This window comes from Myxine glutinosa, chromosome 5 (genome assembly GCF_964187855.1).
Source record: "Myxine glutinosa chromosome 5, kmMyxGlut1.1, whole genome shotgun sequence".
Classification (NCBI taxonomy): domain Eukaryota; kingdom Metazoa; phylum Chordata; class Myxini; order Myxiniformes; family Myxinidae; genus Myxine; species Myxine glutinosa.
Window position 1 is genome coordinate 185,187,038 of NC_136265.1, and position 25,295 is coordinate 185,212,332.

The 25,295-nt window shown below is 42.8% G+C and overlaps 1 protein-coding gene across 8 annotated transcripts in view; it reads left to right on the plus strand.

Moving 5' to 3' along the window:
• Positions 1 to 25,295, plus strand: part of LOC137413498 (neurexin-1-like) — a 1,626,023-nt gene that overhangs the window by 280,436 nt on the left and 1,320,292 nt on the right. For 6 of the 8 annotated variants that reach the window (XM_078779254.1, XM_078779246.1, XM_078779249.1 and 3 more), the window contains exons 4-5: positions 5,488 to 5,789; positions 7,029 to 7,073. In XM_078779254.1, the coding sequence (XP_078635380.1) occupies positions 5,488 to 5,789; positions 7,029 to 7,073 (347 nt within the window). The remainder of the gene's footprint in view (positions 1 to 5,487; positions 5,790 to 7,028; positions 7,074 to 25,295) is intronic. The other 2 variants (XM_078779247.1, XM_078779256.1) reach the window with 1 other exon arrangement.

The following is a 25,295-nucleotide window of genomic DNA, read 5'->3' on the forward strand; positions in this document are numbered from 1 at the left end:
TGAAAACATCTACAACAGCTTGACCACCGCCGCACCCGCTCCCCCTCAAACCACCTGCCCCACCTTATCCTGCCATCCCCTGTCTCAATTCTCCCCAGTCTCCCCTACTGACCTCTCTGAACTCCTCATCGGAATGAAAACTGCCACCTGCACTCTTGACCCCATCCCCTCCAGCTTTGTCAAGGCCTCCCTTCCTGCTCTCTCTCCACTTATCATTGCAACAATAAACTCCTCCCTGTCTACAGGCATCGTCCCACCATCCCTCAAAATTGCTGCTGTTACCCCCATTCTGAAAAAACCTGGACTAAACCCTGACACCCTAAATAACTTCAGACCCATCTCCAACCTACCCTTTCTGTCAAAGGTTTTGGAACGCGCTGTAGCCACTCAACTCAAACATCACCTCTCTGCCAATAACCTGTATGAAACATTCCAATCCGGATTCCGCTCCAACCACAGTACTGAAACTGCTCTCCTCAAAATCACCAACGACCTTCTCCTCTCCTCTGACGCTGGCAACCTCAACATTCTCATCCTCCTCGACCTCAGCGCCGCCTTTGACACCATCGATCACACCATCCTCCTCACCCGACTTGAAACCACCTTTAACATTACCGGCACTGCCCTCTCTTGGATTAAATCATACCTCTCTGACAGACGTCAGTTCATCTCCATCAATAACTGCAAATCCCCTACTGCTCCCCTCCCCCAAGGTGTCCCCCAAGGTTCAGTTCTTGGCCCCCTCCTCTTCATCCTTTACCTGTCCCCCCTCGGTCACTTAATCCGCCGTCATGGTCTCCAATTCCACTGCTTCGCCGATGACATCCAGCTTTTCATCTCCACCAAGTCCATCTCCACCGCCACCCACTCTATCCTGACAAACTGCATCACTGAAATAAAATCCTGGCTTCAAATCAACTTCCTCAAACTTAACTGTGATAAATCTGAAATAATCATCATTGGCCCAAAAACGCTCACCAAGTCCACCCATAACTTTGCCCTCAACATCGACGGTTTCCCAGTATCCACCTCCCCTCACATCCGGAATCTTGGCATCATCTTTGACCAAACCCTCTCCTTCGACAAATACACTAAACAGATCACAAAGACAGCCTGCTTTCACCTGAAAAACATCGCCCGTCTCCGTCCATCCCTCTCCTCCGTGGCTGCAGAAACCCTCATCCACGCCTTCATCACTTCCCGTCTGGACTACTGCAATAGCCTCCTTTATGGTTCACCCTCAACAATCACCAATAAACTCCAATACATTCAGAACTCCGCTGCCCGTCTACTCACCCATTCCCGGACCCGTGACCACATCACCCCCGTCCTTTACAAGCTTCACTGGCTCCCCATCTCCCAGAGAATCCAGTACAAAATCCTCCTCTTGACCTACAAAGCCCTCCATAACCTGGCCCCATCCTACCTGGCTGACCTCCTCTCCAGACACACTCCCACCCGCAACCTCCGCTCTGCTGGTACCAACCTCCTGACCCCCCCCCCCCCATCCGGACCAAATTTAGATCCTGGGGGGACAGGGCCTTCTCCATCGCTGCTCCCACCCTCTGGAACTCGCTACCTCACACCATCAGAGACTCCTCCTCACTCACCACATTCAAAACATCACTCAAGACCCACCTGTTCAACACTGCATTCAACATTTAACCCACAGCATCTAACCCCTGACTATCTCCTCTCCTTCTCCCTCCTTTGTGCTTTGAATATTTCCCTATTGATTCTTCTTTTTTTGCAATTGTTTTTATGTTTTGCTATGCATTATGTTTTGCACTCTGTCAAAGCGTCTTTGGGCTTCCTGAAAAGCGCTATATAAAATAAATGCATTATTATTATTATTATTATTGAATCAAATAAGTTCCAATAATTTAACTCTCTAGGGACCCTAACTGAACCCGATTATTTGCTCGACAAAATGGCGGCAACACGAGGTTCACATTACTTATTATATAAATAAATAAATAAATTATTACACACCATGTGCCAAACAATGCACACGATAACAGCACAATAAAAAAACCTATTTCCACTAGATTCAACAACCACTCACGAGACCCAGGCTTTATTTTAAAGGATCTGCCAATCAGCAGGTGAAACTTGTAACCACAGCGACCTATGTGGCAAGCGGAAGAAGACATGTGCCATTGAAGGTAACAGGTGTAGGATAGGACACAGTGGATTGAAGGGACAGTGAAAAAAAGGACACGTGATCGACAAGATTGAACCACACCATAGCAAATAAATGACCTGTGAGAACCGAACACAACCACCTACGTCTCCATCGACCTCTTCCTCCCATCTCCACAACAATCACAGAGCGAGTCCTTTTTCCCAATCTGTGCCACATGACTACCAACCAACCACCACCCAAAGCCTCCAAACACTTTTCCCCCAAGGCCTTCCTCCAATCTTTGCCCCAGGCCTTCAACACATTTTTTTTTCTCACGTGATGACAGACAGACAGCTGCAGGAAGGAGAAACAGCACCTGAATGCCAGAAGATAATACGATGAGAGATCTTAGCTGAGCTATCTGTATTTTCCACATTGTATTGCTGAATTTCTTCCTTTGTATAATTCTTTCTTTTCAAATTACTCACCAACTGAGGAGATTACCTTATAACAAAATCCACATGGAGTATTTTTCTGATATTCTTTCGCATAAGGAGTCTCTGGATATGGAGCGTATTCAATATCTTTTCTAGAATGCACTAAAAGTTGGCACATACATTATTTCAAATATATGTTCAATCTTTTCGGTGACGCTTTTGAATTGGATTAATGTTTCATGCAATAATTTCTGCTTAAGTAGTTTTTTATTCATAATTTATTAGTCTCCTGTTGGTTTCACCGGAGAGGACTATCGGTTTGCTCTCTGTCTGTCCGCCCATCCGTCCGTCCATCCCACCTGTGGTTTTCCAGACTTTTTCCCATACCCTTTAACATATTCAAATGAAACTTGGTACATGGCTTTATTTTGAGAAGGTACAGAACAAGTTCGAGTTTCAGGGTGTTTCATCAATTTTTCACAGAGTTATGCCCTTTTTGGACTTATAAAATGTCACACCCACAGGGGACTTGCTTGGCAAAGCAATTCTCCCTCTTGTTCTTCATGATTTTGTAATTCTTGTTCATTACAATTTTTGTAATTCTTGTTTAAATACCTTCTGCAAATAAATGTATTCCTTTTTATTATAATTGTGTACTGAAATTAATCATGAAAACGCTTGTTATATATTGCCTTAAAGTATTTTATATAAAGAAGGTTGACATGTTGTTTTGAAACTTCTTCCTCAACATTTTAAAAAGAAACTCTTAATATTTTCATAATTTAATTAGAATCTGTTGGGCTATACAGATTTACTGAAAGTTTTTGAGAAAAAAAATCTTACATCTGATGCCTTTATAATTGGCTGGATAAATGTGTGACCATATTAAGCTTTTATTATCATTATTCCAGATGTTTACTGCAGCTTTTTATATATTACTACTTAATATTTATTACTACTTTTATTACCATTGGAAGAGTTGCAAATATAACTTGATGCTGATAAAGGTGTGACATTTTAAAATATGTAAATCCATGAATATTGTTTGAATGTTAAAATTCCTTTTGGACACTCGTTCAACTGCTTTTTGATAATCTTGGAGTTTTTCATATATATATATATAAACTGTATAATCTTACTATAATTCACCAAATGTCTGTCCGTCCATTCGAAGGTACCGCAAAAACGGCTCAACTGATCGCAACGATATTTTGGGTGGGTATTCCTGGGACCCCTGGGAGTAAAATAGGCTATATTGTTTTTCCAATTTTTCCAAGTTTTCCAATTTTCCAGTTTTTCCAAACATGATGGAATAATATTTACCGATATGAACAGTGATGTGGCTTTTGTTGAAATTCTGCAAATACTGTTTATTCTACATACCAGGAGAGAGTAAATCGACTCCTGACGAACTCTTCCTATATAAACGTGTGGCTCCGAAGTAACACGGCAGCGTGTGCAAAGCGACTGAGAAACAGGTGTAGCGGCCGCTTCCGTGTTGGAGATTCGGCACGCACTCTTCACACATAATCGTGCGACTGAGAAAGACGTGTAGCGGCCGCTTCCGTTTTGCAGAATTCAATCTTTTATCAAAATGGGCGCCATGTACTGTTTAGATTTTGATGATTTGCGTGTGATATGATTCAACGGATGTTTATATGAATCGTTTAAAATAAAAAAAGCCTTCAATTTCTGATATTTTGCCTTTTCATTTGGGCCTCCCAATTGAAGCCCCGCCCATAGGGCGGGTACCAGTTGCTAGTATCTTAAATGTAGATTATAATTTCAAAACACATTATAAACTGCTGATCTCATATAATTTTCTCAGTAATTTATTGACTTGAAATATCCTGTTTTATAAGTTGATGAGGTGGGTTAGTTTCGATAGATTGTATTGCTGGGTTTTATGAGAGATTTCGCTGAATAAAGACCTCTTTTCATTGCAGTCAGATTAATACGGAAATGATGTAAGATGGTCTTCACCTTAGCTTCATGGACACGATCTTTCACTTCTAGCTCTCTATTTGTAGAAAGTGGAAGGAGGGCCTCTGTCATAAGTTAAAATTACCTACCTACTGCTGTTTATCCTTGTGCTCAAATCATCATTAACAAACAACAAAATGTACTATTTTAAGACATGTTGAGTGGTTTTTTATCTCGATGCTTCTTATAATACCCTTTTAAAACTCTTTTATTACAGACCCCTCTAATTTTATGTATCTTGTTTTGGTCCAAGAGTTGCTTCATTATTCCTTCCTTTCAGTCTCAAGTATGTTCACTTCATGTCAACAGAATGTTTTGGTTTGTTACAATCTCTTCGTTAATTGTTATTTATTACCACATGAAATATTTTATCATTTTTTTGTTCAATTTTTTGAGATCAGTGGAATGCCATTTTGTTTGTTGTTTTGGGATAATTTATTTCCTTGATGACAAATGTTAAAACAAAAGGTGTGATGTTTGAGGAAGGTTTAATAATTTGTTCATTGTATAATTAAGTTATTTGTTTAAATCAGAAGTACATGTGCAGGTAGATCTGTGGTTTGTAAATTTTCCACATTTTAATGTTTTCTTTGACTATTTATAATGTAAATTGCTGCTAGAGAGTCAATCACATTCTCAAAAGTAGGTTTTCCTTGGCCTATAAAAGAGGCTGTAGAGAAAAAACGTATGATTCTTTGACCCAATTGGTGGTGCAGAAAACGATTGCACAGATGCCCGAGACATTTAATTCAAGTGGTAATTCAAGATTGTGGTGGCTCCAGACTGCAAAGCTCTGATATTAGTTTCTAAATAATTACATAGCATAAACTTTTCCCTTTTGAGCTTTAATTTCCCTCTGTTAAAATAGAGACTTCACATCTTGCCCTTTAAAAATAATACACCGAGCGTGCTTCATTTTTTGTTCTTTTTCTTGTGTCGCAGACAGGGAAGAAAGTGAGGCGACCTTCAGGGGCTCCGAGTACTTTTCCTATGATCTGGCAACAAGCCCGATTCAGAGCAGCAGTGATGAGATTTCATTGTGGTTCAAGACCCTTCAACGGAATGGACTCATTCTACACACGGGCAAGGCAGCCGACTACGTAAATCTGGCACTCAAGGCTGGTGCGGTGTCCCTCGTGATCAACCTGGGCTCGGGTGCATTTGAGGCCCTCGTTGAACCCGTAGCAGGAAGGTTCAACGATGACGGCTGGCACCAAGTGAAGGTTGAACGGAACTTACGGCAGGTAAAGTGGCTACTCTGGTACAGGAGAGTTGGAGTTTTGTTGGCACTAGGCATAGCCCACCTATCACGTAGTGAAATCACGACTACTTCTTCTTCTTCTACTACTACTACAACTACTCCAACTCCTACAACTACTACTACTATACTACTGCTACTACTACTAATACTACTACTAACACGACTACTTTTACTGATATTCTTAACACCATCTATCCTATTTATACTTATAATGTTATTATCCCATATAATGGCCAAGACAACTTTTCAAATGGCAATTGAAGCATTTTCTCGAACATTTTCTTTCATTGGCGTTATCAAAATTAGAGGCAAAACAACTCAACTGAGTGAATACCATGAGATGGCTGTCCACATTACTCGACAGAGTGCAGCATGGTGATCTATAATCCCATTTTGAGACGTGAAGATTGCCAAATCAAATTTATAGAATTGATCAGGAATAATATGAGTAAAGATAGCAGTTTGGGGACAATTTGCTTTCATAGTCAGGATTACACTACAAGGATATGCAAATTTTTTCTAGCCATTGCAGCGGTAGTTGTAAAAAAATAAAAAAAATAAAAGAGTAAGCCTTTGTAAAACCTGTCATCAATTGATGATAAATATCTTTTGATAACATAGCTACATATTGCATTATTTGTCATCAAATAGTGAGAAATTGCCTTAACCATTGTGAATATATCACTTTTGACATCAATATGTCTAAATTGAACGAACTAACGTGAAAATGAAAAGGCAGGTGGGGTGGGGTAGCTGGTGTGCTAAAACACAGATGGTGATGTTAGAGATCCGTTTCTTGCACTTACCTTACAATCTAACCACAATCTCATGCTGTCTTTTCCAGATCTGCAACCCTCTATGGTATTTTACAAAGCAAGTAACATTTGACATATATTTATACATACATTAGCACTGAGGATTCCCATCAGCCATTAAATGCTTGCTAATAACATCATGTGGAAAGTCGCACATCCAGCGTGTGCGCGCGTGGTGTTACTCTCCCAGAAGCCGTGTCTCGCTCCACCTCGCTGCTAGTTCTGCTGTGCCTAACCTACCAGCTCTAGTACTAACCTTTTTCATTCATGAATTTATCATTTACTAACCTCTTCCACAGCTGGAGGTGATAAAGTACTAACACTTTGCTGCCATCTTGTTTTTTGAGTAACAATTTTTCAGTTTACAACTTTTATATTTTCCGTTTTTCCTCCCCCTCTCTGCGTAGCATTCAAGCATTGGACACGCCATGGTAAACAAACAGAATCTTACGGTAGATACCATCTTATTGCCATTTTGAGTTTGCCTTGCTTTCGCTTCTTTCTTCGTTTCTTTGTTTTTCCTTGTTCCAGCCATCACTAACCTCCTCGTAAGATCCGTGCTGGTCGGTTGGGTTAAGGAGGGTCTGGGGTTATTTCCTTCCATGCATTGTCTTTGTGGATTTTGTTGCTCCATTCATAATTTTTCCACCACTTTAGAACAACCGTGAGGCGTCAGCTGTCGCATTTTGTCTATTCCCAAATACCCCACTGGCTCCCTGTTGATTGCGAGCTTAGTGGGCATTAATGCATGGCATGGTACTGAGGCGGTGACCGTCTGTCCCAGCTTCCTGCTCTGCCTCTATGGTCGCTCTGGGTGTCTCTCATGCAGAGGATTCGACAGTACAAAAAGAGAGCCATTAAGTCATGCTAAGAAAATTGAATCTTGGTGTTAGGGTGTTGATGTGTTAGTGTGTGTGCGTGCGTGTGTGAACACTCGGTGTTCAACATTTACTTCACTGTGATGATGCCTCATTGAGAGGACAGTGCATAAAATCGAAATCTGTTTATTTATTTACCTTCCAAACAACCTGCTGCAATAATGCCTGCTATTATATACAAAAAACGCTTCCTCTTTACATTCAGAATTTGAAGTCAGGAAAACTTACCAGTTTTGTATTTTTGTGATCTCTGCTTTATTTATGAACCCATTGATGAATCTCTGTGCCATATAGTAACTTGCATTAGGGTAATGGGAAGAAAGTAAAGGAGAGTATGTCTGGGTTGAAAGTCAAGAAAGTGACAAGTGACATCTTAATCCTGCCTGAACTCTCCAAAGCAAGTCTTTCAATAGTTTTCCAGGACAATGGTAATCCCCAACCGATCAGATGGCTGCTGTTTCAGATAAGGTCTCACGTTTTAGCACACAAGAGGTCATCAGGCTAAGAATATATCTTCAATGTTTGTTCACTCAGGCAGTAGCAAACAGGAATGACCTCTTTCAGGTTTGTAGAGAAAAACAAATTTCTTCAACATCACTTCCCCAGGTAAACATTTTAAAGGCATTTTGACATCTATGACATTAGACCTCAGATTACATTGATCTTTTGTAACATTGCATTATTACATCTAATTAAACACAATTTTAGGTAATGTTGATATGCTTTTGGATCTTCAGGTCTTGTAGATAGATGTAAGTTATATTGAAGACATTAATATATGTAAGCTCTGTTTAAAAGTTTGTGCAATATTTCACAATTTGAAATAACACAAATAAATAACGATGTAATTTTAAACGATTCGTGTGATATGGAATAGGAAAGTCGTTTGCCTTATCGATATTTATTTTGCACAATATGTGTATTAATTAGCATTATAAGTTGACTTGTACATATAGGCTCACGACAGACAGTTACAACTAGAGTGTTCATAGAACACACTACCCCGCACGGTCTTGAGAAACAAGGACATGGGCAGGGTCTACGAGTGGCAAAACAGATTGGTCGTGATGACGTAAAATGCCGTAATATTTTGTCCAAGTACTGATGGACGGAAGGGTTTTTCCAAGTGATAAAGATGTGGTTTATGTTCTCCAGTGTTCAAGTATACAATTCAATTGAAATTAAATATAGACTTTAAGGTTGTAGAAAACAAAATTCTGGAAGTTTACAGCTGTTGATGCAGTGTCTTATACACCACCTTATTTAACACGTTTCATTCCTAGGGTCAAACTACAGGTTTGTTTTCCGATTCATGTTTAAAATATAACTTTTAATTTAAATCAAGTTGTTCCTCGATCAAAAACTGACGTTTGTAGACAGAAGGCCAGACAGACAGACACACGGAAGTTAACCAATTACTTAACCCTGCTTGTTGCTTCACATGTGCGGGGTAATAAACGAAACAGAATGCTTGTAAATTGCATGATGTTTTTACATTATACCCTATCACCCAACTGTTTGAAGAGCAATTAATTTGTTGTGCAATTGTTTTGACGGTTGTCAAAAACGTTGTCTTCCAACCATGAAGGAATGGTACTTCCTTACTTCATCTTAGCAGATATGTTAGCTCTTTTCTTTGTATATTTTATACAGTGTAGCATTTTTAACAGTGGTAGATGAGTTTCCTGCTGCCATTAGAACAGAAGTCACATTTTTGCATTGGAATATTTTTTTCGCCCATTCCTCCAGAAAACCTGAATAAAAAAAATTAAAAAACCACCTTTAGAGGCCATTTGCGGGGGTTGGCCTTTTTCGGGGACCGTGGTTGTTGTTGTTTTTTGGTCCCCTTTTTGAAGCAATGTTTTACGGCCGGATGCCCTTCCTGCCGCCAACCCTTTTTGTCGCCTTTTACGACAAGCAGGGAATTACCAGTGAACTGGTACTCAATTAGCCGACCTCGGAAGGATGACAGGCTGAGTCAACCCCCCTGGCGTTAATTCAGCGATCGACCGGGATTCAAACCCAGGATCCTAGGATCCTAAGCTGGCACCCTAACCGCTACACCAACACCAGCCTCCAGAAAACCTGAATGATGTAATGAAATTATTATTTTACAATGTACATCCCCAGTGTCATAAAATAACTAAAAACTAGATGGTATTCATAGAATACTTACCCTGTGCAGTCAACTTGGTGCGATCCAACTCTTCTGTTTTTGAACGTTTTTTTTCTTTCATCCAATATGGCTGCCAGACCACATGAGCGATGACATATATATATATATTCTCCGTAGGTGATTCTGTAATACGTTTGTCTGGGGGAGTGGCTACACCCGGTCTGGAAAGGGCTTCAAAAACAAATATCCACCATTTTGTTTCCTTGCGTAGCTTTGAGGCCTCTTTTGTTAGGCCCGTGGTGTCTTCCTCTCTCTCACCGTTTTATTTCAACTCTAATTCGATATATCATTTCATTTTTCACAGTCGCCTACATGGTTTTAGACCCGGTTGAAAAAAACGGGAATAAAATTCGATGAAAGTTACCGTTTATAGAACGAAATGCATTTTCAAAGGCCTGTAACATAAAGGCCATTCATTGAGTCTCCCTCACGGCTTTATCTCGAATAATTCACCATCACAGTCGCTGGGGTGGTTCAAGTTTCAGTTTAAGTTGAGAAAATCGGCGACATGTATTCCAACAGGCAACAGCCGTTTTGAATGTGTCGACTGTAATGTGGGCACTGGGAATGAGAGAGGGGAATGAGAGAGGAGAATGAAAGAGGGGAAAGAGAGAGTGGAAGGAGAGGAGAGAACGTTCCCAGGACTTCGTTATTTATATTATTACTTTGTAAAAATACAGCGACTGAATACTGAAGTTCGGGATCGAACCGAAGTCTGATTATATTTTTCCATATCCCTGGGGTGTATATACAGAGTTTGTTTTAAGCGAGTCAACTCTTTTTCAACCATGGAATTAAACAATACAGTACTTCAAAAATGTACATAATAATGTAAACTAACGATGGAATACAATATTTATTAATAACGTTTGGTTTTAATCTATTTTTACTTTGTAAAGCGAAAAGTTATCGATACATTCAAGTTTATAAATGAAGAAGAGTCATGGGTTCCAAAGGCTTACGATCGGCCTCTGTATGCTCTGCATGGCTGTATTATCGGGTGTGCATTTTAAGACTCGATCAACACGTCTTTGATCATGAATAAATTTTTGAACAACTCAAGCAAAGGAAACAAGGTAAAACACCGCCCAAAGAAAATGCGTTTCGTAGCTGCAGGTGTGTGTGTGTGTGTGTGTGTGTGTGTGTGTGTGTGTGTGTGTGTGTGTGACCCACTCTCCCGTGTGCGAGTGTGTGTGTGTGACCCACTTTCCTGTGTGCGAGTGTGACCCACTCTCCTGTGTGCGAGTGTGACCTACGCCCCCGTGTGCGAGTGTGTGTGTGTGTGACCCACTCCCCGTGTGTGTGTGTGTGTGTCCCACTCCCCTGTGTGTGTGTGTGTGTGACCCACTCCCCTGTGTGTGTGTGTGTGTGACCCACTCCCCTGTGTGTGTGTGTGACCCACTCCCCCTCGTGTGTGTGAGACACACTCCCCGGCATGTGTGTGTGACCCACTCCCCCGTGTGTGTGTGTGTGTGTGTGTGACCCACTCCCCCGTGTGTGTGTGTGTGTGACCCACTCCCCCGTGTGTGTGTGTGACCCACTCCCCCGCGTGTGTGTGACCCACTCCCCCGCATGTGTGTGACCCACTCCCCCACGTGTGTGTGACCCACTCCCCCGCGTGTGTGTGTGACTGACCCACTCCCCGCGTGTGTGTGTGACTGACCCACTCCCCGTGTGTGTGTGTGTGACCCACTCCCCGTGTGTGTGTGTGTGACCCACTCCCCATGTGTGTGTGACCCACTCCCCGTGTGTGTGTGTGACCCACTCCCCGTGTGTGTGTGTGTGACCCAATCCCCCGTGTGTGTGTGTGTGACCCAATCCCCTGTGTGTCTGTGACCCACTCCCCTGTGGGTGATCCACTCCCCGGTGCAGTGTGCATGATGTGGGAGGGATGGTGGAGGGGGGGCAGCAAGGGGGGGGGGAGGGGGAGAGGATTTGAGCTCTTGAAGGCACATTTTACTTGAGATGTAATCACACATTTCAAACTGTATTTCCCATGTGCATGCACATGCATTCATATGTTGTCAGAAATAAATATATTGTGTAGATGACATCATTTGTGGATCATATATCGATGACATCATGTGTGTGTGTGTGTGTGTGTGTGTGTGTCCCACTCCGCCGTGTATGTGTGTGTGTGTGTGTGTGTGACACACTTCCCCATGTGCGAGTGTGTGTGTGACCCACTCCACCGTGTGCGAGTGTGTGTGTGTGTGTCACACTCCCCCGTGTGTGAGTGTGTGTGACCCACTCTCCCATGTGCGAGTCTGACCCACTCCCCCATCCATGTGTGAGTGTGTGTGTGTGTGTGTGTGTGTGTGTGTGTGTGTGTGTGTGTGTGTGTGTGTGTGTGACCCACTCCCATGTGTGTGTGTGTTTGTGTGTGTTGTGTGTGTGTGTGTGTGTGTGTGTGTGTGTGTGTCACACTACCCCCCCCCCGTGTGTGTGTGTGTGTGTGTGTGTGTGTGTGTGTGTGTGTGTGTGTGTGTGTGACCCACTCTCCCATGTGCGAGTGTGATCCACTCCCCCGTCCGTGTGCGAGTGTGTGTGTGTGTGTCACACTCCCCCGTGTGTGAGTGTGTGTGACCCACTCTCCCATGTGCGAGTCTGACCCACTCCCCCATCCATGTGTGAGTGTGTGTGTGTGTGTGTGTGACCCACTCCCATGTGTGTGTGTGTTTGTGTGTGTTGTGTGTGTGTGTGACCTACTCCCCCGTGTGTCTGTGGCCCACTCCGCTGTGGGTGATCCACTCCCCGGTGCAGTGTGCATGATGTGGGAGGGATGGGGGGGAGGGGGGGGGGGGGAGGAGAGGATTTGAGCTCTTGAAATCACATTTTACATGAGATGTAATCACACATTTCAAACTTTATTTCCCATTTGCATGCACATGCATTCACATGTTGTCAGAAGTAAATATATTGTGTGGATGACATAACTTGTGGATCTGATAAATTGCCAGTAACCGTTTTGTAAAACTGAATGTGCAGCAACTAAATGAAGATGTCCAAATGTCACACACGTCCATGCCCATGGGATTCTCACGGGTGACCCCACGAGTCATAAATTTACATTCTCTAATATAATTGTTGCATAGATCAAGCAAAATAAATTTAAAACTGATCAGACTAAGCATTATCCCTGTCAAATTATGACATCATAATTATGGCACCTGAAGGTAGACACACTTGTTCCGAGCTTGGTGTAAGGAACTGAGATTGCCTTCAGTTGGATTAGCCTTCCAAGAGGCAAAGGCAAGTTGTTTCAGGGCAACTGCCTCACCACAACATTCAGTGTACCATGGACGGGAGGAAGGGTATGACAACTGAAGACGAGATGGGAAAAATCTGTGCATGAGAGAGAGCAGTTTGCTTTGGAAGAATTCCCAGGAAGAGTTGATGTCAGAGGCAGTAGAGATGGGAGACCAGTCCAGATGATTGATGGCTGATTGAAGACCATGCCAGTTAGCCTGAATGAAATGCCAGAGTCGTTGACGCTGAGTAGGCTCTCTGAGAATGGCTAGAGAGATATCCACTTTAACAAGCACATGATCAGAAGAACCGATTGCAGCAGAAGAAGAGCAGCAGACATTTGCAGGGAAATTTGTCGTAACAAGTCTAGAAGAGAAGATGCTCTGTTGACTGAAATTCAGGTCGGGAAATTGACGGATTGTGTCAGTCCCAATGAGTCACAGAAGTCCTTTGCTGAGATGCCATGGCTGATAGAGGTACCCACACCCAGCTAGCTGGCATCATGCCAGTTGAAGTCGCCACATATGAGGAAGAGAGAGTTGGGATGAGTGGATAGAAGTTGGTCCATGTTGTCAGACAGCGAAATGTAAATGGAGTCATCACTGTTTGGAGGACGGTACAAAACACATATGAACAAAAGGTGGGAGCGGAGAGGAAGCCGTAGGCAGAGGCACTCCTGGGGGTTGGGTGGAGAGAGGGCAGTGCAAGGAGAGTGAGGAAGAGAGTTTTTGATAAAGATAGCAACCCCACCTACCAGGACTTAACTCAGGTCTATCATACCGGAGGAGGGAGTAACCAGGAAGAGATATTGAGGAATCAGAGACATCTTTAAGAAGAAAAGTTTCTGTTCAGCAGATTACGTCTGGTTTGTCAGAAGCAACCTGTATGGAGAGATCAATCAGGTTTGAGCGAAGGCCCCAGATGTTTGAGGTCCATACCGTTAAGGAAGAGGGAGGGGGAGCATCGGGTACAGGACAGGACAGGGGAGTGGTAGGGTAAGATGAAGGGTGAGAGGGGGAGGTAGGGAGAGCTGTTGATGGTGTGTCAGAGATTGCAGAAGAGTTAGGAGAATGGGAAGGATGAGGAGGGGAAAAGGACTTAGCCATTCCAGAACCCTCCATTTCTTTCTTTTCAGCCATTCCTTGGTGGATTTACTGGTATGTTTAGGGTCATTGTCATGTTGCAAGGTCCACCTTCGGTTGAGCTTCAACTTTCCGACAGATGGCCTCACATTATCCTCACGCACCCTCTGGTACAATGAAGAATTCATAGTGGATTCTATGATGGTGAGCTACTCAGGCCCTGATGCAGCAAAGCTGCCCAAACCATAATATTTCCACCACCATGCTTTACAGTTGGTATCAGGTTCTTGTGGTCAAATGCTGTCTTTGGTTTTCGCCAAACATGTCTTCTGGTACTGTGGCCAAATAGCTCTACCTTTGACTCATCTGTCCAGAGCACATTGTTCCAGAGGTGCTGGTCTTTGCCTAGGTGTTCATTGCAAACTTTAGTCTTGCCCTGATGTTCTTTCTGGACAGCAAAGGTTTCCTCCTGGCACACCTCCCATGTAGATCAAATTTGTGCAGCCTCTTTCTTATGGTAGACTCGTGCACTTTGACATCAACAGTGGCAAGAGCTACCTGTAGGTCCCGTGATGACATTCTGGTGTCCTTAGAGACTTCTTTCAGCATCTTGCGGTCTGCTCTCGGGCTGAACTTGCTGGGGCGGCCTGGCCTGAACAAGTTGGCAGTTGTTTGGAATCTTCTCCACTTGTAGGTGATCTTCCGCACAGTCGAATGATTGATTTCAAATTGTTTGGAGATCTTTTAAAATCCCTTCCCAGACTCGTCGGCATCTATAACCTTCTTTCTGAAGGCCTCAGATAGCTCTTTTGATCTAGGCATGGTGTCGCCACACACTTCAACAACAAAGAGCAAACGAAACTAAATGTCTGAGGTTTAAATAAGACAGGTTCCTCCAAGATCCTCTCTAACGATGTTCTAATCATTTGCACCTGAGCTGGTGCACCTGATTCTAATTTTAGGTATTTGAAGTAGTGATAAATGTAGCGGTGTACTTACTTTTTCCACATGCGAAATTTGCATTTATGTTTATTTAAATTATACAATGGACTACAAAATGTAAATGTTTCATGATATTTGTTATATTATATCACCGTTATCTATCAATATTGTTGAAATGAAGATCAAATAGCTGTATGTTGAAATATGTTGAAAAAGTCAAAACTTTACATGGGGTGTACTTACTTTTTCACGTGACTGTATATAGAGAGAATTGGTGTCTTTTCATATGGAGTATGATCATTTTCACTGGCAATTAACATTACTACATGGTGCCGTTTTGCACAGAAGTGATGTTTTTTAAGAAGATAAGAGTAAAGCTAAACAATTATGGATATACACCCTAATTTCTAGGAATTTATTTTCAGAATTGGCATCGTTGTTTCTCCATCCTCAATGGCCCCTACTTTTGAAAGGGGTCAGTGGTTAAACCACTTGCACTATGCAAGGTGCACGGGTGAAAACTGCATCATCATTCCCCTCAACAATTTCTGGAGACCATCATACATGGGTGAGGGCAAGGGGCGGAGCAAATGTTGAGGGGAATTGCCAAGCAGTTTCTATTTCTCTAAGGTTCAGACATACGGATAATTGCTGAACTTTAGTGTAATGAAAAAAGCCTCGTTAGAAAAACCAAAAAATAATAACAAAAGGAACTGAGGCTCATTGTGGAGCTTGCTGCACACACACACACACACACACACACACACACACACACACACACACACACACACACACACACACACACACACACACACACACACACACACACCTTAAATGTTAAGTTAACTCAGCACCGTTTTGCAAGTCGGCACAAAAATCCATACATAAGGGTGGATGATGTCAATTGCCAGAAGCCAATCACAGGGTAGCTAGGCAAGCACAGCCAATCAGAAGCATTTCATTGATGATTGGCAGTGGGTGGACAAGTCATTATATGACGGTCTCTAAAGGCAGCTCACTCATTCCCCATCTTTCCTTCTCTCATTTAATATTCCAATCCACCCCAGGAGGGAGGTGACCAACTATTGAAAGACCAACTTTCACAATTTTCGACCTATCGAACAAATAACTTCACAGATGAGTACTCTCACTCTCTTATTATCTGTCAATGCTGCACAGCATTGACACTTCATTGACAGCTCAGGGTTCTACGAACAGGTCCACTCAACCCAATGGAGACATTTCCAGCATTACCTCTGCTTGCTGGGCTGTCAGCCATCTTGGACTTCTGAGATGTTATGACAGACAGTCACAATGATCATTTCTGATGCAACTCTCAAGTGGCACAATATACATGATTTGTAAACACGACTTCTCAATGCAGGCATTTCCTTGTTTACGTCATGCATGCATTCCAGGAAAACATCATTTAAATTTAAATAACGGAAATCGAACTTCAAAATCCCATTGACTTAATGTCTTAGAAGGGAAATGATTCTTGACAGAAAAAAAGATTGAGTGGAAATTTTTCAAAGAGTAAATGAAATAAAATATTATTACAATCACAATACAGAATCACATTTAATCAAAATCATCCGTCCACAACTTTTTGAGATATCCTGCTATATGTTGGTTTTAGCCCGATCTCTCAATGGTGGAATCACTTAAAAAATCAAATAATTCCCATATCCGAATCCATATTCAGATCTTCGCCAAAATCGATTCCATTAGTCCTTGTCACACACACAATCTGTCCACCAATTTTCGTCCAAATCCGTCCACAACTTTTGGAGATATCCTGCTATATGTTGGTTTTAGCCCGATCTCTCAATGGTGGAATCACTTAAAAAATTAAATAATTCTCATATCCGAATCCATATTCAGATCTTCGCCAAAATCGATTCCATTAGTCCTTGTCACACACACAATCTGTCCTGTCCACCAAATTTCGTACAAATCCGTCCACAACTTTTTGAGATATCCTGCTATATGTTGGTTTTAGCCCTATCTCTCAATGGTGGAATCACTTAAAAAATTAAATAATTCTCATATCCGAATCCATATTCAGATCTTCACTAAAATCGATTCGATTAGTCCTTGTCACACTCACGATCTGTCCTGTCCACCAAGTTTCGTCCAAATGCGTCCACAACTTTTTGAGATATCCTGCGATATGTTGGTTTTAGCCCGATCTCTCAATGGTGGAATCACTAAAAAAATTAAATAATTCTCATATCCGAATCCAAATTCAGATCTTCACCAAAATCGATTCCATTAGTCCTTGTCACACACACAATCTGTCCACCAAATTCCGTCCAAATCCATCCACAACGTTTTGAGATATCCTGCTATATGTTGGATTTAGCCCTATCTCTCAATGGTGGAATCACTTAAAAAATTAAATAATTCTCATATCCGAATCCATATTCAGATCTTCACCAAAATCGATTCGATTAGTCCTTGTCACACACACAATCTGTCCACCAGATTTCGTCCAAATCCGTCCACAACTTTTTGAGATATCCTGCTATATGTTGGATTTAGCCCTATCTCTCAATGGTGGAATCACTAAAAAAATTAAATAATTCTCATATCCGAATCCAAATTCAGATCTTCACCAAAATCGATTCCTTTAGTCCTTGTCACACACACAATCTGTCCACCAAATTTCGTCCAAATCCATCCACAACTTTTTGAGATATCCTGCTATATGTTGGATTTAGCCCTATCTCTCAATGGTGGAATCGCTTAAAAAATTATAATTCTCATATCCGAATCCAAATTCAGATCTTCACTAAAATCGAATCCGTTAGTCCTTGTCACACACACAATCTGTCCACCAAATTTCGTCCAAATCCATCCACAACTTTTTGAGATATCCTGCTATATGTTGGATTTAGCCCTATCTCTCAATGGTGGAATCGCTTAAAAAATTAAATAATTCTCATATCCGAATCCAAATTCAGATCTTCACCAAAATCGATTCCGTTAGTCCTTGTCACACACACAACCGGTCCACCAAATTTCGTCCAAATCCATCCACAACTTTTTGAGATATCCTGCTATGTATCGTTTTTGGCCCGGTCTCCCAATGGTGAAGAATCACTTAAAAAATTATAATAGCCGGATCCGGATCTTCACCAAAATCTAATCATTTCGTCCTTGTCACATACACTACCTCTCTGCCAAATTTTGTCCGAATCTGTCCACCACTTTTTGAGATATTTTGTTCACAGTCAAACAAACAGGACAGGAGTGAGAACATAACCTCCATCCACCTTTGGTGGTGGAGGTAATAAAAAAACAATACACAGGGTCTGGTCATCTTCTTTTTTTTCTGTGCAGCACAAGGCTAAGAGTGGCATCATTGACTGAAGGCATCTACTCTATATGTTTATGTGCATATGTAATACATCGTGGTTGTATAGCTCGGTAATTCATATTGCACTGGGCCATCGGCTGATGCCAGTGGCCTGAAGCTGAAGGCCTATACGTTTTGGCGCCTCCACAAGACCCTTGACGCCTATTGGCTCAATCCTTTAAACATTTTATGATCCGTTTTAACAGTCGCTTCGGTTGTTTTACCCTCAACGAAAAACTTGTAGGGAGGGCATGGCGATTGTGAATATGACACTTCTGAAGATGTGTTATGCTTACCACAGCACCAACATAGCGGATGTATGGTTTATTTTCAGGTTACAATTTTGGGTGGCATCAGGCCAGCTGTTCAACTAATGGGCTAGAGCAGACATACAAATACCTGCTCCATTATACAGTACATAGATAAGAGCACAGACAATCCCCAGAGTTTGGCATGCATGGGGAGGAGGAAATTCCTCCATAGGAAATGTCATACTCAGTGCGGTGAGAAAGGCGGACCCATTTCTGTGGCCTCTTTGTGTACCAGAGTTCCCCACCAATTGATAGGACTTCCCCCAAGCTCAGTGGCTATGCTTGCCTCGTCTGATATTTCTGTGTTTTGTGTCCTGGATTCATCTGTATGTCCATGTGTGCGAGATGTGTATGTGGCAGCTCCACTATGAGCCTTGGATCCCGTAATATAAATCTTCAATTTATGAGTCTTTGATATATTTATCATCTGTGTGTGTGTTTGTGTGTGTGTGTGTCCCACTCCCCCGTGTGTGTGTGTGTGCCCCACTCTTCCATGTGCGAGTGTGATCCACTCCCCCGTCCGTGTGAAAGGGATGTTTTATGAAAAAATGTGAGTGAATGAGTTTAGGTGAATGAGTTGAGGTGGATTGAATGAGTTGGAACATCCGTTAATCGTCAAAATTTATGCCGTGAGGGAACTTCATCCGAAGTTTGTGTATCCAAAAAGACTCACGTGGTGTGTGATAGATTTTTAAAATTGATTTGATGGCAGAGATTTGAATATCGTCAATAGAGTGATCTGGTTGATTTAAATGTACAGTGTAAGGTAGAGATTTGCCCTGATTGGTATGAAGGTTACTGATCTCTGACCATGTGTTATTAAATCGTGTGTAGAGTGTGTTTTCATTTTTTTCAACATATTGTTTGGTGCACTTTTAATATATATACATATATAGTACGAGCAGGAGTACCCGGAATTGCAGGAGGGGGAGGGGAGTGAGGGGTGAGGAAAGGAGTGGGGGGAGTGAAAGGGGGAGGGGAGGTAGAGGTGAGGTGAGGGGAGAGGGAGGGGAAAGATTTACTACATAATTATACATATTTTTGGGGGGTGCGTGGAAGGGGTGGTGACTTTGACAGGCCCCTCCTTTTTGGGGGAGGGGGGGGGAAGGGAAGTAGGCAAAATTTATTAGTGTAAAGAGTGCTCTAACCTCGGTGTTGCCCAGGTAAAAAACGAAATTGTAAAACCCTCTGCCACCATCACCAGGTGGCGCCACACGTTACACATTTACACTGGAGAATTTCGCTCCTCTCCCAGTCCCCCACACCCCCGAATGAGGCCGCGGCCCACATAGCCTATGTTACCACCCAGACAAAGTTGTATTTGTATTTGTACCCTGAGTAAAGTATATAAGTGTTTATAGCTGGAGTACCTGGCGTTGCTCAAGCGAAAAAGAAACGTCAACATGTTTGAAATGAGGGCAAATGTAATGGAAAAGCAATTTTCTCCAAATCAGAATCCATCACAAATGTCAAATCATCATTTTACATTTTCGTTGAATATATGCAGCTGAATGTACCGCAGATCACGTTTCTGAGTTAAGGTTGATGACGTTCAGGAAGAAGAAGAAGCCATACCACCAACTTCGACTGATTCCGGAATTCTTTGATTATTTGTGGTCAAATGTCTGGTAATTATAGTTTTGTATTTGTTTATTCGAATGTGTTCTTGTATATAATTGTCATTAATCAAAAAGGCTAAGGCACTAGAGAGTGATTTTTTTTCCCCTGCCTAAAACACTCCCAGGCACTCACTAATGAACTTCTGGAAGTTTAACGAAGATCCGTTCAGCCATCTCTGAGAAAAATGGCGACACACAAACCAATGGCTCTCTTTTATAGTAGATTTGCAATGCCAATGAGAATGTGTGTACGTCGATGAAGTATGTACAATTAGAATGTGAGTACATCTATAAAGTATGTACAATTACAATGCGAGTACGTCCGTAGATATGTACAATTATAATGAAAGTACGTCTAGATATGTGCAATTACAATTCAGTCCGTCTATAGAGTATGTACAATTACAATGCGAGTACGTCTATAGAGTATGTACAATTACAATGCGTGTACGTCTATAGAGTATGTACAATTACAATGCGAGTACGTCTATAGAGTATGTACAATTAGAATGAGAGTCCGCTTATAAAGTACTAGCAGAAGTACCCGGCATTGCCGGGCGGGGGACGGGAGGGGGAAGGGGTGGGGGGGAACGGGGGGAGGGGAGAGGAGGGGGGGAGGATGAAGGGGTAGGGGGGGAGGGGGAGGGGGGGAGGGGGAGGGGAGGGAAGGGGAGGGAGAGGTGGGTGGGGGGGAGGGGGAAGGGGAGGGGAGGAAGGGGAGGGCCAGTCAACAATGACGTTGCAGTTCTCATGGGAGGAGAGCAGCGCAACAATCGCGACATCGTCCTGCATCTTCGCAACAACAGCACGAAGCGGATTTTGGAGACTCACCGATCCTGTGACGCCCTCCAGTACCGGCGTTGCCGGGCGGGGGAAGGGAAGGGTTGGGAGTACATTCCCAACCTGTACATTCGCCCTCTCGACTCAAGCTCACTCGGACAAAAGCCTCGCACAAATTACAACGTGAAGGCCCAATGGCCATGTCTATGCCACAAATCAAGTACGTGAGCGAGTCTGGTGCACTGAATTGAAAATATATAGAACGCTCGTACTCCGTGAAAAGTGTAGCCGCCGTGTCGCCATCTTGGTTAGCACGACTCGACCAACTCGCTTCGCGGATCTCGTTTGTTTTGAACGTGTCCCAGATTTTAAAAGTGAGACAACTGTTAAAATGCCATCTTGTGTGGCAATAAACTGCTTCAATCGGTTAAGGAAGGGTTGTGGAAAGACGTTTCACAGCTGTTGCAAAGACGTTTAATTCATATCGCACAAAATCGACAAAAATCGACACAAAACACGATCGCACAAAAGGTGAAAAAACGCAATTGCTTTTCGCTCTGAATTACGTGCAAACGCGTGACGGAAATCACCACCACCCAGCATCGAGTGCCAACCAAGATGGCGCCCGGCAGCTGCATCTCCACCTATGTGGTGTGAATGGCAATAGTCATTCTATATATTTTCCGTTCGGTGGTCTGGCAGCGAGGATGGAACATCACTTGATCGCTCTGAGCGAATCAGCGAGCTGCTCTGGCACCGGCTGAGAATCCGTGTATAATGTTCCTCGCTGAAATGCGCTGAGGTAAATATGAATAAAAAATATGGATCTCGTCAAATATTTTTAGGTAGGCCATGTCTATGCCAAATATCAAGCACGTGAGCCTCTCCGTTTAGGAGTCTATCGGTAACACACACACACACACACACACACACACACACACACACACACACACACACACACACACACACACACACAAACTGTGTTTTATTTATATAGATTGAGAATTATAACCGTTCTCGTTTTTTATATGGCACAGAATTTGTGTGTGGAAAATCATATTATTTGGATACATTGAGGGAAAATGTTGCGTTGTTGCCTGAATTGAAGAAGGAAAATTATATAATGTTTCGGGGCTAAATACAAAGGAAAATGAAGGTGAGTGTAGAAAACATCAAAACGTTTTCCCTCAGTCATGAATGAATGGGCTTGTGCCAGAAAAAATTGGCATAGATGATAGTTTGTTTCAAAATACATTTTCAGCCAGTGACAATTTATTTGTGGTGGGTGAGTTTCCTAATGTAGTGGGAAAAGTAGCAACGCTTGTAATTTTGGAATAGGAATGAGCAAAAGCTGATGGAGGAGACCTGTGGCTGTCTTGAGGTGAAGCATTTACTTTTGTGCACAATGTCTTGGCTCATGGAAGTGTGTGATTACAAAGGGTGTAATGAGGTTACATAGAAGCAACGGACTGAGTATACTGTGGGGGCAGTGGAACAATTCAGTGAACACAACAAGTGGATGGACAAACAGGAGAAAAAGAGAGAAGGAAGAAGGAAACAAAGCAACTGGAAAATTAATGGGGAGGAGTAATGGAAGGTTAATGAAGAGATCATGGTTGTGGATGGATGATGACCTGAGATGGTAGGCTACTGCCTAGTTGAAGTCCAGGAGGGAAGAACCCCACCCTCTCTGTTTCCCCAGCATCCTGCGCCTTCACTGCTTCCTCAGCGTCATGGCCTCCTCCATGCTCCCATTTCACATCCTGCCCTTCTCTCTCTGCCTAAAATTATCTGCCCAACTGAATCCTTCCTCCTACAAGATGTCCCCAATTCCTCGGTCTCTCGTATAACCCATCTTATAACCACCCATCCCACATCTCTCTTCTTCATATGTGGTGATTTCAACTGTCACCATGCCAATTGGCTGAGTGTTGTACCTCTTAAATCAGCCATGGCATTGCATCAAAGGACTTCTGTCACTCTGCGGGCCTCACCCAATCAGTGAACTGTCCGACCCAGATTTCTCCCAATGGGATGTCCTTCCTTCTGGAATTGTTAATGATGAGTTTCCCTACTAATATCTCATGTTCCTCTTCTGCTCAAATTGGTTCATCTGAGCATGTTCTGGTGAGAAGCAACATCTCTGTGGCTATTGTCAGAGAGCTGCCTCAGTGCCGTAGAGTCTGACAGTTCACCCAAACTGAATAGCAGAGACTGCATCCTGCTCTGTCATGATAAGATATTAATACTTCCTCGAAATCCTTCCACATAAGCTCGCATTCCCTGTGTTTCCCAGGCAGGGTGATTAATTAATGTGTGTGCTGTCTCTCGGACAGATGTTAACTTGGCATATAATCAGCCGGTAATAGTTGGTGGACATTAAAGATCACTACTGGGTCCTCCATGAAGAGGCGAGTTATCACTGGCACCATAGCCAAATTCCTGCCCTAACTAATGAGTTTAAAGTGAGGCCTGGCCAGCCAATTTGCGAAAGACTTGCCCAAAAGCTTCCCCTGGTCAACCCCAGTAGAACGTGGGAATAGTTATGGCCGTGAAAGAAAGAATTATAAGAAGAAGGTTGCAGTTATCATACCTATTCTCTCACCCTTGGTACACAGTATCCTGTGGTGGAGTTGCCTTCAACTAACTTACCTTCTCTTCCTGGAAGATATATCCGACCCAAGGCAACTTCCGATCATTTCACAAAACCCAGAACAAGTGTGTCCACTCTCAGGAAAGCCAGAAATAACATCGAGCCAACCTCAAGGCTAAACTCTAAAACATGTCTTCTTTTCAAAGACCTGGTGGCACCTTGTCAAGTCTGTCTCATGTGTATGCTCCCCTTCCATCCCTTTGCTAAATTCTGTGAGGCACAATTCTGTCCCTCAATTCTGTGTTTGCTTCCAAAACTTGTGTACCCAACCCCTCACTCCCTCAACCGACAGGCCTGCGTCAAGGACACCATTTTATGAGATACCCATACCTTGGTATACCAAAGCAACTTATGTATGGGATTGTAGCTTGATATCTGCTGATTTCAAAACGTCATCGCCTCATCATGCAGTTGTCAACCCCCCTGCAAAACATGGTTTTTAGAAGCCTTTGCATGGTAACCTGAAACGTCATATTTTGTGAGGATGACTTTGAATACTCATTTCTATTTAGCCATAAAATGCTTCCGGGGGTACAGACAGTAACTGCTTTTCATAGCACACTAGTGTGGATTGCCTCGCTACACTCGCCTCACTACACGTCGTCGCTACTGAGGCACAGGCTTTATTGTTTTAACTGAGGATAATAACTGCACTGTGAGTTGCTGTGTTGTCATGATTTCCACCAATCATAATACAAACATTTCATTTGCGCACATTTATTTCTAATATTGGTGATATTATTTATTTGTAATTATTAGTGATCAAAAAATGTCCAAGTAGTGTAAAGCTCTAAATGGTCAAAGGTCCAAGCTGTCTTATCGGTCTGAAGGGCATAAGGGGTCTAAATGGTGTTAAAGTCTAAAGGGTCGAAAGGGACTTAAGGGGTGTAAAGGTTCAAAGGGTATAAAAGGTTGGAAGGATGAAGGGATCAAAATGTGTCCAAAGCATTGAAAGGGTCTTAAAGGTAAAAGTGGTCTTAAATGTCTTGTGGGTCTTAAATGTCTTCTTAAATGTCTTAAATGTCTTCATGATCTTGGGGTCTAATGTATCTAAAGGGTCTTATTAGTTTTACGGGTCTTTGGGTTATTTTGGGTCCTCTGGGTCTTTGGTGTCTTCATGGTCTTCCGGGGTATTGGTGATGTTAAGGGTCTTGGGGGACTTAACGGGTGTTCAAAAGGAGTCTCAGCAGTCCAAAGGGTTGAAAGGTATATTTCCAACAGTACCTAATTAAAAGAGAGCTTTGTAAGCGAACCTCTATGGCAATTGCATGTACAGTAATACCCCGGCCTACGTCATTAATTGGTTCCATAAGCCGTGACGTAACTCGGTTTTTGACGTAAACCGGGCGTAATGTCTTAAAAATGCCTTAAAATGAAGACAAACACCGTAAAACTAGAGTAAATAACTGGAGGAGGCTGCGGCTTCGCAGCAAATTGCAAATTGCAAATTTGTAAATCCATGCACATGTGCACATGCACACGTCGATCGCTTCATCGACGCCGGATGCCGGCAAGGTGCCCGAGGATGCACCCTGGCTCGAGGCATGACACGGTCGTTCGTTTCACATGGGCCATGGGCCATGGGGCCTGACCTCGTCGCGGACATTGCACACTCTGCACGGT